The 15,531-nt window shown below is 41.4% G+C and overlaps 1 protein-coding gene across 1 annotated transcript in view; it reads left to right on the top strand.

Annotated features, from left to right (window-relative positions):
• Positions 1-14,251, top strand: part of LHFPL6 (LHFPL tetraspan subfamily member 6) — a 213,987-nt gene extending 199,736 nt beyond the window's left edge. The window contains exon 3 of the mRNA XM_011377588.2: positions 13,159-14,251. Coding sequence (XP_011375890.1) covers positions 13,159-13,277 — 119 coding nt within the window. The 3' untranslated portion in view covers positions 13,278-14,251. The remainder of the gene's footprint in view (positions 1-13,158) is intronic.
• The last annotated feature ends 1,280 nt before the right edge of the window (positions 14,252-15,531 follow it).

The following is a 15,531-nucleotide window of genomic DNA, read 5'->3' as shown; positions in this document are numbered from 1 at the left end:
ATGGATGAAGAACACCCTGCTTCCCTCAAGATAGTACTGGCTCTTTTGGTAGAGAAAATGGTGCTCTAAGAGTCACCTAATGTGCATGATGGAAAATAAGAGATTTCTCTCTGCACATCCCCCCGATCCCCTGCTCCTTATGATGAAGCCTTCCTAAGTCTGCGTTGCTTTGTGCTCGCCATCAATGAGCAGAAGCTGGCATAAAGTTGGCCATCAATGTTCTGTTTTGTTTTTGTTTTTGTTTTTTTGGAAAGCAAACTGTGTCCAGGGGAGATGTTATAACGTAGTGCTTGGCGTTAATCTTTCTGTGGTGTTTGAGGCATTCTTGGCTGGTTCCTACAGGCCTCAACTTGATTAGAAGACTGTTCTCGCTGATCTCTTATCACTGTGTGTCGCTGTACTAATTAGCAGGTTATAATGAAACTCAGATCTTGTTATTTGCAATTTTCAATATTGCACCCCAGTGTTCTTCTCAGCATTGTGGATTAAAAATTTGAACGTAAGACTTAAACTTGAAAAACAAAACAAAACAAATGAACAAAAAAAACCCCGCTTGCCTCTTTACTAGTGGTAATAATTTCTTACGTCATTAAGTTCACTGAAGCCATTTGAGCAATTTAAAAACTATACTGTCTTTTTAATTTTTGCCTTTTTATTTTTAAATTTCTCTTCGATTGCATGATGAGAGAAAACAAAGAATTTGGCATCACATACGGATAAAATGAGTTCTGGATCCCCTGAATAAGTACTTTGGGTGTATCGCGTTTGATTCCTCTTGGTTACTATTATTTTTACTTCTATTATTGGTTACTATTCTTGGTTACTGCTATTATTGTTCTTTTCTTTCAAGAGAAGGCCTAACGAGAAACTGGCATAGAGATCTCACTGTCCCTCTCCCACTGAGCGAATGGACGTTTTCCATCCTTAGAAAGCTGTTCTCGGTCCCCTGAGCACTGGTGAAGGCTAAAACTCAGTGAATGAGTGAAGTTGTAGATCAGGGAGCAAACTTGGGAGGGACCCTAGGCTGGGGTTGGGAGCCACAGCACCATGTGACAGTGAGCACTGGCAGTGAGGACGGCCTTGGTAGCATACTCCCTGCTGGCCGTGGCCACTTCTGAGAATCGAGCTTTTTGCTGCATCCTCTGAAGGAGACAGTGCGAGGGCTCATCCTCCTGCCACAGGCTGAGATGCTCGTGTCCTCAGGGTTCATGCCCGTATTTTCAGCTTTGTTCTGTTTGAACTGTTCAGCTCTGCAGTTACAGTGTGGAAGACACTTCATGTATCAATGGGCGCGACCGTGTCCCGATAAAACTTTATTTACAAAAACAGGCAGTGGGGCTATAGTTTGAGGTCTCCCGATTTCACCCAAAGCACACCCCTGACCTGCTAGAACTGTCGTCGTCACAGATGTGCCACTGACTGATCCGTCCAGCCCCGAGGGCAGTGGGTCGGGACCCAGGTCAGTCCAAGCACTGAGCGGCCTCGTTTAACTATTCCAATGTCCTCTGTATAAAACCACCATTTCCTTGTCGTGCAGTACCACAAAAGAAGGTGACAGCACTGTAAATTAGCCTCGGTCACCTCACTCCTTGACATCAGCAGGGGACGCGAGGGCCAAAGCTCCTTCGGGCCCGTGAGATGGGAAGACGTGCTCCCAGAGGCTTCTGAGGAAGGAGAGGTCACATGCCTAGGGAAGAGGCACCCGAAGCCATGCTCACCTTCTCTCTGGCGAGCATCTCTGACCAGGTGGAGTGGCAGGAGGGAGCAGCCTGGGGGCAGTCGCCGCTGAAGCCGGCCTTCCCGGGGGCACGTCCCAGTGTGGCAAGGAGGGTGGCCGCAGAGAGGGCAGGGAGAGGAGGCAGGAGGGAGGCCGCGGGGCCCCCTGCAGGGGCCTGCCATCTCTTCAGCGGGTTCGAGTTCCACACAGCAGCCATGAAAGTAATGCTTAGTTTAGAGAGGGCAGGTGGGGCCTCCACAGAAATCACATTGACACTGAATCCAGAGATGTACGTATTAGTTAGACAAGGCCCCGTCTTTTTATGAAAAACTTCATGTCTGTGGTTGTCATGTCATATGGTAGGAGTCTACCTGAATGTATTTTTTAAAATGCCTCCTTTCTTTAGAAAGGAGATTTGGGAGAATTTTTATTTTACCTCCCTTGAAAACAGTTTTATAAGGCTATTGATGATTTCATGAGCATTTTAATATTTTACTAAGTGGAGAGCTTTGAAACAATTTTCCAAAAAAATACCCACTTTTCCAAATCAGAGATTGTTACTCTGCTTACCTTTGGTTCACACTTATTTCTGAAGAACCAGGAGCGAGTTTGAAAACACACATTTCTAAAACAGGGAAACAAGAGTCCAATCAGGCTGCATAATGATTCCTAAATTCCCAGCTGAAATCGTGTAGCTTGCTTTGACGGTAGCTTTCAACCTTTAGCATTAGAATCAGAGGTAGAAATTTTGAGAATGTGGATTTTTAGTTTCTGTGCCCCAGAAATTATGATTCTTTCATTTACATTTTAAACAAATACCTCTGGTGATTCAGGTGTGAGTGGCCCGTGACTATACTTTGAAAACGCTGCCTTAATTTGTATAGAAAATGTATTTTTTGTACTTTGCTAGAACCTAGTTGAGCAAACATTCATTTTGTTTTATGTAAATTAGGATCTTCTAGGTTACAAAACTAACTCCAACTGCCTTAAGCAAACAGAGAGGGCATTTAAGATCTCTTACTTATTATAGGAAGGCCAGAGCTACAGTGAGCTGCAGACTTGGCTGATTTAGGAGCTCGAAGATGTCATCCAACTCAGAGTCGGCTTCATCCTGAAGCCAGTTCTTCCTAGGTCATAAGGTGGCTGCATTTGGCACCTGTGGCCCTAAGCATCGTCGTTCATGTCAAACAGGACAGGGTGAGCTTCCCCCTTCATTAATGGAATAACGAAGTTGAGTCAACTTTGCTATGTGTCCCCTCTTGAATAAATAACTGCTGCCAGGACACACTCGTACTGATTGGCTTCTTATCATCCAGCTTGGATGTATTCGGAGTTTTATAGAACCAGATGTCACTGAGGAGTAGTGGCACTCGTAAGTATAAGATGAAGCAGAGAGAGGGAAAGGCGTGTCAGTCTGTCTCTTGTTGGGCTTCAGGGCCCTACATGGCTTCCATCACTAAGTCCATCGTGTGGTCAGCGATGGCTTCTGCTACGTATGTGTTAACAATGGTGATTTTAGTTCTTACTTTGTAAGAGAACAAAACAGTACCAGTGATGAGAATAATACGTAGTATATAGCGCAGCATCTTCACATAATAAAAGCCTGATAGATGATTGCTACTATTATTCGTGGTATTTGTGCAGGACTGTTTTTAATGAATCTCTGCTGATCATTATTTATTATTCCTTTTCCATATTTATTTATTATTCACATTCTGTAACTGGAGGTTTATACTGACAAATTAAACATAAGGCCTTTATGATCACATTGTCCCATTGATTTAATTCATGCCTCAGAGATATTTTCATCCACCAAAGGCTTTTCTAATTATATCCTTATGATCAAAAGCAGTGTTTCAATTAATTTCTCTTGCTAATTTGCCAAGTGAATTTGAGTAATTATTGCTTTCCTTTCGCTACTTAATTTGATTAAGAAGCCATTGTGTTTCCTGTTCTTGAAATGACGCTCTTGGCTTCTCAAGAACAGCCCCAGAAGCTCTGAAAACCCAGGACCTCTCCGTAATGGTCTCTCAGACTTTGCATCCTGCGAAGGAATCCCTTCTCCTCGGCCTGAACGGTGACCCCATCTTCTTTCATTCACTCTCCTCTCAAGTCTAATTGCACTTGAGAAAAACCGATTTGCAAGTTATGGGGAGGTCAGTGGGCAAAAACAGGAACCAAAATAGAAAATGTATACCGTTGAACAGAACAGAAAGAATTTCTAATTCAGGGAGGTTCCCCCTGCCCCTAAAATTTGAAACCCATGGAACACATTCTCAGATATGCGTATGGTCCTCGTACAGCCAGTCATTGTCCCTCACGTCCTCCTCCACGTGGCTGGTGCTGGATGAGACTTACAAGGCCGATCCACGTTTCCCCATCGGGGTTCACTCTGACGTATCTCCTTAGACACAACGCTGTTCCGAGCTCTCTGAAGATGCGCGTCTGCTCTTTCCCAGAGAAGAAATCCCTGCTCTCTGTGACTGCCTGGCTGTGGACCTTAACTACTAATGCCACGGCTCGAGGACACCTGTCCTTGAGAAGGGACACGTCTGCATTTTATACTCTGACTCTATGTCCTGGTCACCTCTGTGGAGAAAGTAAGGCAAACACAGAAGGTGGGGAAATCTTTTAAGAATTTCTTGCCTCCATTTTTTGTTGTCCCCAGAGCTCCATACACTGAGGCATATTGCGTGTCACTTCCAGTAGGAGACTAACGGAAACACGTGAAGGAGCTGGAAAAACAGCCCGGCCACACTTTCTTCCCTCGGCCATTTTGCTCCCACGTTTTTTGCCACCAACAGAGTTTGGCGTCCTTCTGTCCTCTTTCCAGACCCATGAGGTTTCATTTCGACTACGTGAAAGATTTGAATTAAAGCCTTCGTGTGTTTTAGGTCAAAAGTTTAAAATCTGTTTCCTTTTTACTAGAGATACCTTTGTTCAGTGACTTTACAACAGAACAAATGGAATTGGTCCCACGACGCATTCTTTTGGTTCATGATTTTAATGCCTATGCAAACAAGATGGTCTGACGATGAAGACGCACGAAGAAATTTATTCAAGAGAAGAAGGACCTGTTGACCTTTTGTCCATGGGATTTAAGAGTACGAAAGTGTCCCCCCTACACTAAACCTTTCACTTTCCTGCAGCAAAAACGGGTGAAATCTAATATGCCTGATTCTTCTCTCCACGAACTTTGCATTTGTATCTTACCATTGTTGAAAATTTTAAATATCACAGATGAAAGTTATTCTGACTTCATCAATGAAGTCAGTCGGCTTCTTATATCTGGACTCAGGCATTTGTGGCCACAAGGCTGAGAACTCAGCAGTGACCTCGTGAGGAAAGAAGTAAGCTGGGAACAGGTGGAGTTCAGGTTCAAAGGCAGAACACAGGAAGGTCCAGCACACAGGTTTGTGCTGAACGGCATCAGTCGGAGGGCAAGACTCTCCAAGTTGCTGGGTTCTGTGCTGTGCTTGACAGAGAAACTCTGTTCTCTGTGCTGGGCGCTGTGGCAAGGTCTTTGGGGAGGAATGAGGATGGCACAGTGCCTCCCGCCAAACCGCCAAACAGCTGAGGGTTCACAGACAGACAGCAGCCAGAGACAGGAGCTGGAGTGTGGCTGTGACCCAGAGCCCTTCACCATCTCTGCTCAGATCATGTCAGGGTCAAAAGCACCAGCTGGGGCACATCCATGGCCTGTTCTCACCCAGGAAGAATCAGTCATCTGAATTCAGCAAGTAAGTGTATTGGGTCCCCCGTCCCACATCCTCCAGAGATGATGGGGTTGCCAAGACAGTGTCAGGTTGGTTCCATTGGCTCAAGAATTGGGAGTGCCAAGTCTGCAAGACGGGGCCTGTGATCATTGGCACCATGCAAGGTGGGCACGGGTCCGTGGAATCTTCTAGGAAGACTGGTGAATTCAAAGGAATAAAATATACTTTATTTCTTCTTGCCATATAAGTTCTAACAAAGGCAAGTACTATCTAACAAATGGGAAAAATACATTTGATATGGATATTCCTAACACGTTATCTGAGCCCAAGAAAAAGCTATGGAATCAGTTTGACTCAAATTCAAGTTCACGCTTCACCATTTATTTGAAATACCCAGAAAGCTAATTATTTTGCATGAATCTCAATTTCTTCATCTTTGAAATCGGAATAATGTTGAGAAAGGACAAATAGATTCGCTTCTCTAAATTCCTGAAAGTATGATAGGCAAAATGAAATGCTTCTTCTAAACTGTTTAGCACCTGACTCACAGTCTATACATGACAGCTATTGTATAATTATTCATTTTAGATCTTTATTCTCACCACAAGTAGTGTCTGACACTCACCCATGCCACAAATGTCTATTGATTTTCTGCTGTGGTTCAGGCATCGTACTGAGCACCGGGATGCGGAAGTGAAGGGGGCAGATACAGTGACACATAGGCTCTGAAACGTTAATAGAACAAAGGAATGAAAAGGCAGAGATTAAACTACAGCATCCTCCAAAGATGAACCAATCACCGGAATTTCATTGTTATTTATAGGAAGACTGTGTTCTTTACACCTTTTCCTCTGTCTCTATTACTAACAAAAGCTCCACTAAAAACTAATTTGAGTCGCCCTGAAAATTCAGCCACACCTCTCCCACCCCAGCTCCTGGCCCGGGAATGTGGCCACGGCATCTTTTTCCAGTGACTTGGCAGGTGGTGTGGTTCGTTGCTGTCTGTCCCATTAACCGCTGTTTTAGCTGTCAAGAATACTATTCCCCATTGTTGAAAGGAGCAATTTGCCAACCACGTTACCTTGGAGTCCTGTGTGACTGTGCGTTATAAGGAGCAAAAGAGAAAGTTTCAACAGATTTATTTCTCTTATTTCCTGAAAGGATCACAGGCAATACTTACCCTCTGGTAAAAGGTGTTCTGTTTGAATTATAATGACAAGCATTTATTGCCATGACAGGGGAAGAATGGCCCCATATTTCCTGGTTTCATTTAGTTCCATTACTACTCATACACTACTACACTGTTTAAAACACATAAACTTAAAATCTGCTCTTTTCTAATAGCCTAATGTACTCAAAATGCCTTTTTTTCTACTATTATTATGAAACTCAACGCTAATTTCTTATTACTGAGCACGTAGGTTTAACAATGTAATCATGCTCAGAGAGGAAAAAAAATCTACTTTTCTTTTTCCTTTGGAGAAGTTCAAGGTACAATATTAAATCTGCAATTTAAAAATCCATAGTCTCTCATAGAACTCTAGATGTTTTGTTTTTACATTTATAACTTCATGTAGAACATCCCTCATACCTGGCTAATTTCATTCAACTGAATTTCTGCACAGCATACGTGTAAAATATTGTGAAAAAACAAAGCACGACTGAGTATATTTAAAGATTTAATTGACTTTATTAAGCAATTCATGAATCAGGCAGCATCCCACCTAGCAACTAGAAGGGCGCTTGGAGGGGTTATACAAAATGGAAGGTTTTTATAGGAAAGAAGGCGGGGCAAGGGAGCTATTAACAAAAGAAAATAAAGAATTTTTTTTTTAGAGCAGGACATCTTTTGGAGAGAAGGGAATGGCAAGGGTTTTTATCATGCAGGTTGCCTCTTCTTTCTACGGGAGTGGAAAGGGCCCTACCTTCCTGGTGTTTGACCAGAAGTTTCCAGACTGGTTGATTAAGATTACGTTTCTGGGAGAGGTCGAAACTGCAATTAGATCAGGCATTAAATCTAGGTTTGGTATCACAAGTTTTTAGCACGTGCGACACCATTTGGGGCCTGTGGTTTTTCTCTTTAACAATATACAAGGGATGGTTCACAATTATGCAACTGTTGTGTGTGATACTCGAGAGTCAGGCCTCACTAGAACATACGCTTCATGAGACCAACGACCCCATCCGTCTTGCTCACTGCTGGCTCTCCGGCTCCTGGAACATTACAACATATAGAGCTGCTGCTCAAGGTGTGTTGATGGATGCTGAATCCCTCATGTTTCTGTCCCCCAGTAAAGACAAAAGTTCTGAAGAGGAAGTTTTCAGGCTTCAAGTCCTCAAATTCTGGAGGTGGTCACACCCAACCCCATCTCTCGGTCACACCCAAAGTGGCATCTATCTCTTATTTGAGCAACACTTTAACGAAATCCAAATCCGCCTACGTCTCTCCATTACATTTTGCTTCCTACCTCTTTAGTGCAAGTCCACTCTTCCCTGGCCTCCCACATTCATGCTTGCTCAGCTCCTGCTCATCTGCCAGGTGTCAGCATAGATGTCACTTGTAATTTAAGGCTCCGACCATAACATACCAGGTACTTTTTGATTCGCTGTTTTAGCATCCTGAAATTTTTTCTTCAACGCACATATTGCAATTATCATTAGATAATTATCTAAGTAATTATTGTTTAATACTTCCTTGGCTAGACAATAGCTCCTTGATAGCAAAAACTGTATCCATCTTGTTCTCAAGTAGATCCCCAACACCCCGTGATTCCTAGTTGGGGTAGTCACTTAATAAATATTTGTTGAATTAATGAATGAATTGAGGGAAAGGGATGGAGGAAGAGTGGAAGAAATTAAAGAATCAAGAATTAGGGGTTGAATGACTTATGCCTCTTTAGATTTGCCTAAATCTGTAGACATATCTTGATCTTACTAAGCTGATCTTGACCATTTCTTGCAAATATGTTTGTGTGTGTGTGTGTGTGTGTGTGTAATGTAAGCTTTTGTATATCATTTTGAGGCTACTTTGATGGGCTGACTATATTTCTATATAATCCAAAATACCAGAATAAATCCATATTATGCCACCTTTCAATTAATAATTATTTATTTTACGAATTACTTAGTAAGTAAAAGTCTTCTTGTCTGAAATAGAGGAATATTTCTTTAAATCACACTGAGCATTAGTTGCTCATCTTGGTTCTTAGCCAGTAGCTGAATTTAAACCACAAAATATATGAATCACGGTTATAAACTTGTGTGGCAATATTTTGTGACATCCTTAACATTTTCTTCTGCTAGGGTACATTTTGAAGTACCTTCATTTCAAGTTTTCTTCCTTCTCATTTTCATCTGATAGACAGTTGGTCTGATGAACGGACTACACGTTTTTTTGGTTCAAACGAGAAAGTCTCCAGAAACATAACAATCATTAAAAACGACACATAGACACTTAAGACCAGGAGTTGGATTTGCCCCAGGAAGAGGGTCGTACAGGGAGAGTGTGAGACAGCCGGTGCCCGAGGCTCTTTTGTCACTCTGGGTGTCTCTAAGGATAGCAGCGCTTGCATCAGCAGGTGAGTGGGATCGTTAAGCCTCTGGCACATGGAGAAACTTAGACCTTATTATTTAAAAAAGCAAGAAAGACTTTGCTTTTGCTCTTGTCTTAAATTGGGTTCCCCAGAGCAGATCCTGAGATGAGCGTTCGTGTTCGAGTCATCAAGGAAGTATGTTGAGGGGAAAGCAGCAAGGCAGTGGGAGCGCCAGGTAGAAAGGGAGTAAACACCTAGAAAGGGCGTACTTCCCAGTCAGGACCCAGCCTGGACCCAGCCTCAGCTGGGACTCCCTGGAGCTCTGCAACGTTCATTGCACTCCAGAGTTTGCCCCACCTGGGGAAAAGAAAGCAAACTTGCGGCTTCTGCACCATCCATCATTGGCCACAGGTCACGCTGGGGCTACATCAGCTCTCTGAGAGTCAGGACAAAGTGCTTCTGTCACAGTGTCCTCTGATGAGGTTTGTATGTAGGTATGAGCTATTCGGAGCAAAGCACAAATAGAAGCTGAGGGATGAGAACCCAGAACCAGCAAAGGGACCCAAAGGAATTGGGTAGCACATTACACCATCTGCTACGGTTCCCCTGACTGCTAAAATCCTCTAATTGTTTAAACTGCTGCTATTCTGTAGATGCTCTCAGAAAAAAATAGCACGCTCTCTCTCCTCGGTCCTCTGACGGTCAGCTAGCTCCTCAGTAGCGTCTTCTTCTATCTTTATTGAATATATGTGGCTACTGTCACATACACTATTTTCAAATAATTAGCCTCACCAGCAACTTTTTTTCAAGTAAGTGTCCAATAATTAATAAAGAAATATGTACTCCACTTTTTATGTTAGATCATGGGACTGTGTGTAGGTCAATACCTTGTTATTAATGAACGATTGATTGTGTTCTGTGTTATGAGCCATGTGCTTCATGGACTGACCACAAATTTTGCTGACTTTTTGACAAGTTCTAAACCACTTGCCAACTCTTAGCTACCTATTAATTCTCCCTCCTGGATGTATTTAATCCAGCTAAAGAATAATTCAAAATGGAGATTATTCCCAAGACTCACTGTCACATCAGCCTGTGGTTATCAGCAAATCCGGTCCACGAAGGGGACTCCGTTATCCTTGACAAATATTTACCCTATCTGTCCTTATTAATGGGGGTCATCGTTCCAGTGAGACCAGCCCCAAGGTGCCGGTGGGATCTTCCATGTTCTGCCATCCTGTTAAATTTAACACACTCCCCATGAGGCCATAAATGCATGAGTTGGTTTGGGAAATTCTCTCCAAAAGTTCGGTGCCAAAATAGGACGAGAGTTACTCTTAAAATAAAACCCCAGATTTACTCTGTTTTTCAGGGACTGGCTGTCTGCCTACTTTTCTGGCTTTCTATTTTTCTTTTTCCTTGCCTTTCATTCAACATTTATTTATTGAGGGCCTACTATGAGCCAGGCCCTTTTGCAGGAGTGCAGTAGGGAACAAAGTATACAATGGGCTCCCCTAATTGAGACTGAAATCAAACACACACACACACACACACACACACACACACACACACACACACACACGATATTTATAAACCATGATAAGTGCGCCATAGGCAATGAAGTGGTTTCTCTCTTCTCCTCCATTGATCTATTTGTCTATTCTTTCACCAACAACTAGCGATTTGCAGTAAGTCTTAAAGTCAGATAATGTCGGTCCTCTAACCTTTTTTTTTTTTATCTCCTTCAATACTATGTTGGCTTTTCTGGGTCTTTTGCCTCTCCATATAAACTTTAGAAACAATTTGTCAATATCCACAAAGTAATTTGCTGAGATTTCGATTTTACTGAATCTATAGATCAGTTTGATAGGAACTGACATCTTGACACTATTGAGTCTTCTTATCCATGGACATGGGCTATCTCTCAATTTATTTAGTTCGTTGATTTTTGTTCATCAGGGTTTGTAGTTTTCCTCATATAGGCTCTGTATACATTTTGTTAGATTTATTCCTAATTATTTTATTTTTAGGTGCCAATGTAAATGGTGTGTTTTTTTTAGTTTTAACTTCACTTGTTCATTGCTGGTATATAGGAAGTAATTGAATTTTATGTATTACCTTTGCATCCTACAACCTTTCTATAATTACTAATTAGTTCCAGGAGTATTTCGTGGCTTCTTTCACATTTTCTTCACGTCATCTACAAAGACAGTTTTATTTCTTCCTTTCCAATCTGTATATCTTTTATTTTCTTTTCCTGCCTTATTGCATTAACTAGGACTTCCAGTTGATGTTGAAAAGGAGTGGTGAGAGTTTCTCATCATGAAGTATGATATTAGCTATTGTATTTTCATAGATATTCTTTATCAAGTTAAGCAAGTTTCCTTCTATTTCTAGTTTACTGAGAATTTTTATCACGAGTGGGTGATGGACTTAAATACTTTTCTGAATCTATTAATATGATCATGTAGTTTTTCTTTTTTAGTCTTTCGATATGATGGATTATATTAATCGATTTTCAAATGTTGAACCTGCCTTTTATGCCTGGGATTAATATCATGCGGTCAAGGTGTATAACTCTTTCCATACATTGTTGGATTCGATTGGCCACTATTTTATTGAAAGTTTTTGCATCTAAGTTCATGAGAGATATTTGTCTGTAGTTTTGTTTTTTTGTAATGTCTTTGTCTGGTTTTGGTGTTAGGGTAATTCTGGCCTCATAGAATATTATTAATTTCTACTCTATTTCTTCTTATTTTTTTTCTGCTTACTTTGAGTTTAATTTGCTTTTCTTTTTGTAGGTTTCTAAGGTGAAAACTAAGATTATCAACATTAGATCTTTCTCATTCTCTAATATATGCATTCAATGCTATAAATTTTCCTCTAACCCCTGTTTTTGTTATATCACACACATTTTGATAAGTTGCATTATTTTTATTTAGTTCAAAATATTCTAAAATTTATCTTGAGATTTCTTGAGTGTTATTTAAAAGGATGTTGTTTAATCTCCACAACTTTGGGGATTTTCCAGTCATTTTTCTGTTATTGATTTCTAGTTTAATACTATGTTGTCCATGAGCAGACATTGCGTGATTTCTATTTTTTAATTGTGTTAAAGTCTGTTCTATGATCCATAATCTTGGTGGATGTCTCGTCTACCTGGAGAAGAATGTGTTCTGCAATGTTGGAAGTAGTCTATAGATGTAAATTATATTCAGCCGATTAGTGGTGTTGTTGAGTTCAGCTATGTCCTGCAGGTCTTGTCTGCCTGCTGAATCTGTCCTTTTCTGTTAGAGGCATGTTGAAGTCTCCAGCTCTGATAACGGATTGATCTACTTCTCCCTGGAGTCTGTCCGTTTTTGCCTTTTGTAGTTTGATGCTCTATTGTTAGGCAAACACACATTAAGGGTTATTGTGTCTTCTCGGAGAATTGATTCCTTTATCAATATTAATGCCCTTCATTATCCCTTATAAGTTCTTGCTTTGAAATCTGCTGTCTCTGAAATTAATATAGCTATGCCTAAATTTTTTTTTTTTTACTAATTATATTTTCAGTCTTGTGGGTGTGTTATTATTACTACTAATACTAGGCCAACTCTGAGAGATGAGGATCCCTCTGGATCCTTGTTATTATGTTCTTATTGATAGGATGCATTAACTTAAAGGTGAGTGTTGATCCCAGGAGAGTCAGGGAGATTTTCCTCTCCACTTCAATCAGCGTGAGCCACTTAGCATTTCCCTGTAAATAGCAGTATTCACTTTAGCAGTAGCTTTCGAATGGGTCATCTTCTTCCAGTGGCCCTTTTAGGAAGGACTGTATTATGAATTTTTCCTATGGTAACTCATTATGCATATGAGTTTGGGTGATTGAAATCGGAATTAATACCTTTATCTCTTCTATGCCGATTGCTCTCATCCTCCCTTTTCTTCGCTCCGGCCGTGGCATTAGAAGCGGGAGGCATAGATCATGATGTCTTCCCTCAATGCGCACGACCATTGTGGCTTTCTTCAGTCTCGATATCGCCTTCAGCCCATGTTTTGATTTCATTTGACCGCGCACACCACCTTTATCAGGGCATTTCGGTTCCGCTTCCATACATCCGGGACACGCACACTGGAAGAAATAACGGAGTCTCCTGCAAAGTCATCCTGATCTGTCTGTGCTGCTTTCTGTCCCCCTCTGTGTCCCTAGGTAAGTGTGAGATCGGCTGGGCCTACTACTGCACAGGAGCGGGTGCCGCCACTGCCATCCTGCTGTGCACGTGGCTGGCTTGCTTCTCCGGCAAGAAACAGAAGCAGTACCCATACTGAGATGGAGCCACCGGGAATAAACAGAGGAGGAGATGGGCTGATGGGGCTTGGAGGTACCGAAGCGTCCAGCTGCTTTCAAAAGGTGGAATAGTGGTTCTAGTCCATACGATGCTAATGAGATGAAACCCAATGGAATCAGAAACATTACATTATGTAGAAGGGATGTGCAAGATTTGGAAAAGAGATGAAGAGCATGGAATGATAGAGGAAAATGGACCAAAGGCTAAAAATATCGCAGGGGTGTTAGGTGTTTCTATTCCACGGAGTATTGTTAATGTAGAATTCATTCACACCCGAAACAAATCTGTATATGCAAATGAGGGTTTTTGTTTTGTTTTTAAGATAAAGACTCGGAGAATCAAAAGGGCTAGCAGAGACAGTGTTCTGTTGGGAAGCAGGGTAACCCGCAGATGCTCCCTACAGATCATGGCGCTTCTGAAAGCACACGAGCACATAGAGACGCACGCGTCCTCACACCTGCCACGCTCACACATTAAGTCGTCACGAAGACTGAGCGAGAGGCCTGGCGGTGCATCACTCCTCGGTTTTCCTTTTATTATACTTTTAAAATACAGTATTATCACTTTATAGAGCATACATTAACCCTAATAAACGGACCAATAAGCCACTCTATCAGTATTTTGTATACCCTGCATAAGGTCTTTATGCCTCAATATGTTTTCATCGTTTATGCAGACCTTAGCGTCAAGCCTTTGTATTTCAATATTGTTCAAAAATATGGTATACTTCTCTGAGTAGCTTCTGCTATGATATTCTTATGAAGTAAAGGGGCATATTTCTGTCCATTTTCCAGTCATTAGATCTTATTTTCTTTTGTCTGTTATTGGACTGTGCTGTATCACATTTATTTCAATATTCATTTTGTAAAAAACAAAAAGTGCTATTTTGTTTGTATTTGAAAGCTCTGTGAATAAATTCTCTTTGATCAATAAATGAGTCATAGTATTAATTAAGTTATTGGGTCTGCTTTTTTAATTTCATAAATATAGCCTTTCAACTCCAGCAGTCCTATACATTTTTTCCTTTTTCTTTTAAGGCCCCCTATTAATTCACTGGATAACCATCCAGCCAGGTATTATTCACAGATTATTAAAGGTCAGTAAGGTATACTTCCTGCTTTCAACTTAAATTCTTTGCAACCAGATCTAACTTCCTGTTCATTGTACTTTAGTCACAACCAAATTCTTATGAGAGGAGAATTGCATGTCTATTTGGGATTAAGTTTGAGAATATGGGCCACATTCAGACATGGTTTAGGACAATGAGAGCCAGGCCACAGTTCAGGAGGGGTCGGGGCCACCAGCCTCCTGGATGATGGCAGTCCTCACAGGCTGCCAGTGACTTGGTGCTCCCTCACTTTCTATGCCTGCTGTATTTCATTGGTATTTCTGTGCCAAGGGCAAGTTCACACCTCTCTCTTTCAGGGATCTAGGCCATTTGGGAAAGGTCATTTCATACTCCTGACCCCAGCATCAAGCCTGGGCTAAAAAGAAAGACTTCAAGCCTTTCAGAACCTCCTGACAGAGCCAACTCTTTCAGGAGCAAAGACTGCATACTGGATAATGGATAGGTTCTTTTATTAGGTAATGCTGCGTTATTGCATCAAATCCTTAAAACTTCAGTTTCGATTAGTTTCTAAATTATATACTTCTCATATCTAGAAATTGAGCATTCTGCCTATTTATCCGTGTACCTATATTTTCTGTTCTATCTACATATTTATCAATCAATTTGAGCATCTGAATATCACGCTTGCTTCTGGTCCTTTAACCATCCAGGGTGAGGACTTGTGCTGCCCCGAAAGAAAAATACAAGAATCTGGCCGATAAAATCCTGGACTTTCCGAGGCTTTGTTGCCATGGGAAAAGTCACTCTCCTTGCAAACGCTCAATTTGTCACGTGCTGAATGTTTTTTATTGTGTCTCGTCCACTGAGCAGGGGCTTCCCCACCCTGTGGTTCCCTGCAGAAGGAAGATGGTGCTTTGCTTCCTCAATGAGCCCATCGTTTTCATGTATTGCTGGTGCTGTCCAGATTTTTTTCTCATGGCAGTTTCCTGTCAGAATTATATCGTGACTTCTTGGCTCCCATTATCAAATTGGAATTCTCAATGGGATTTATTATGTCTGATCCCTCGGACAGATTTGATGACGACATTGTCCTTTTTATGTAGTCTTTGTGATTTTAGACATTAGTGAACCTTGTTAGATTAAAAAGTTGGTCACTCTGATGTGA

The sequence above is a fragment of the Pteropus vampyrus genome, unplaced genomic scaffold (assembly GCF_000151845.1).
Source record: "Pteropus vampyrus isolate Shadow unplaced genomic scaffold, Pvam_2.0 Scaffold317, whole genome shotgun sequence".
In the NCBI taxonomy this organism is placed as follows: domain Eukaryota; kingdom Metazoa; phylum Chordata; class Mammalia; order Chiroptera; family Pteropodidae; genus Pteropus; species Pteropus vampyrus.
Note: the sequence above shows the minus strand (reverse complement) of the source record. Positions and strands in the feature narration are given on the sequence as shown.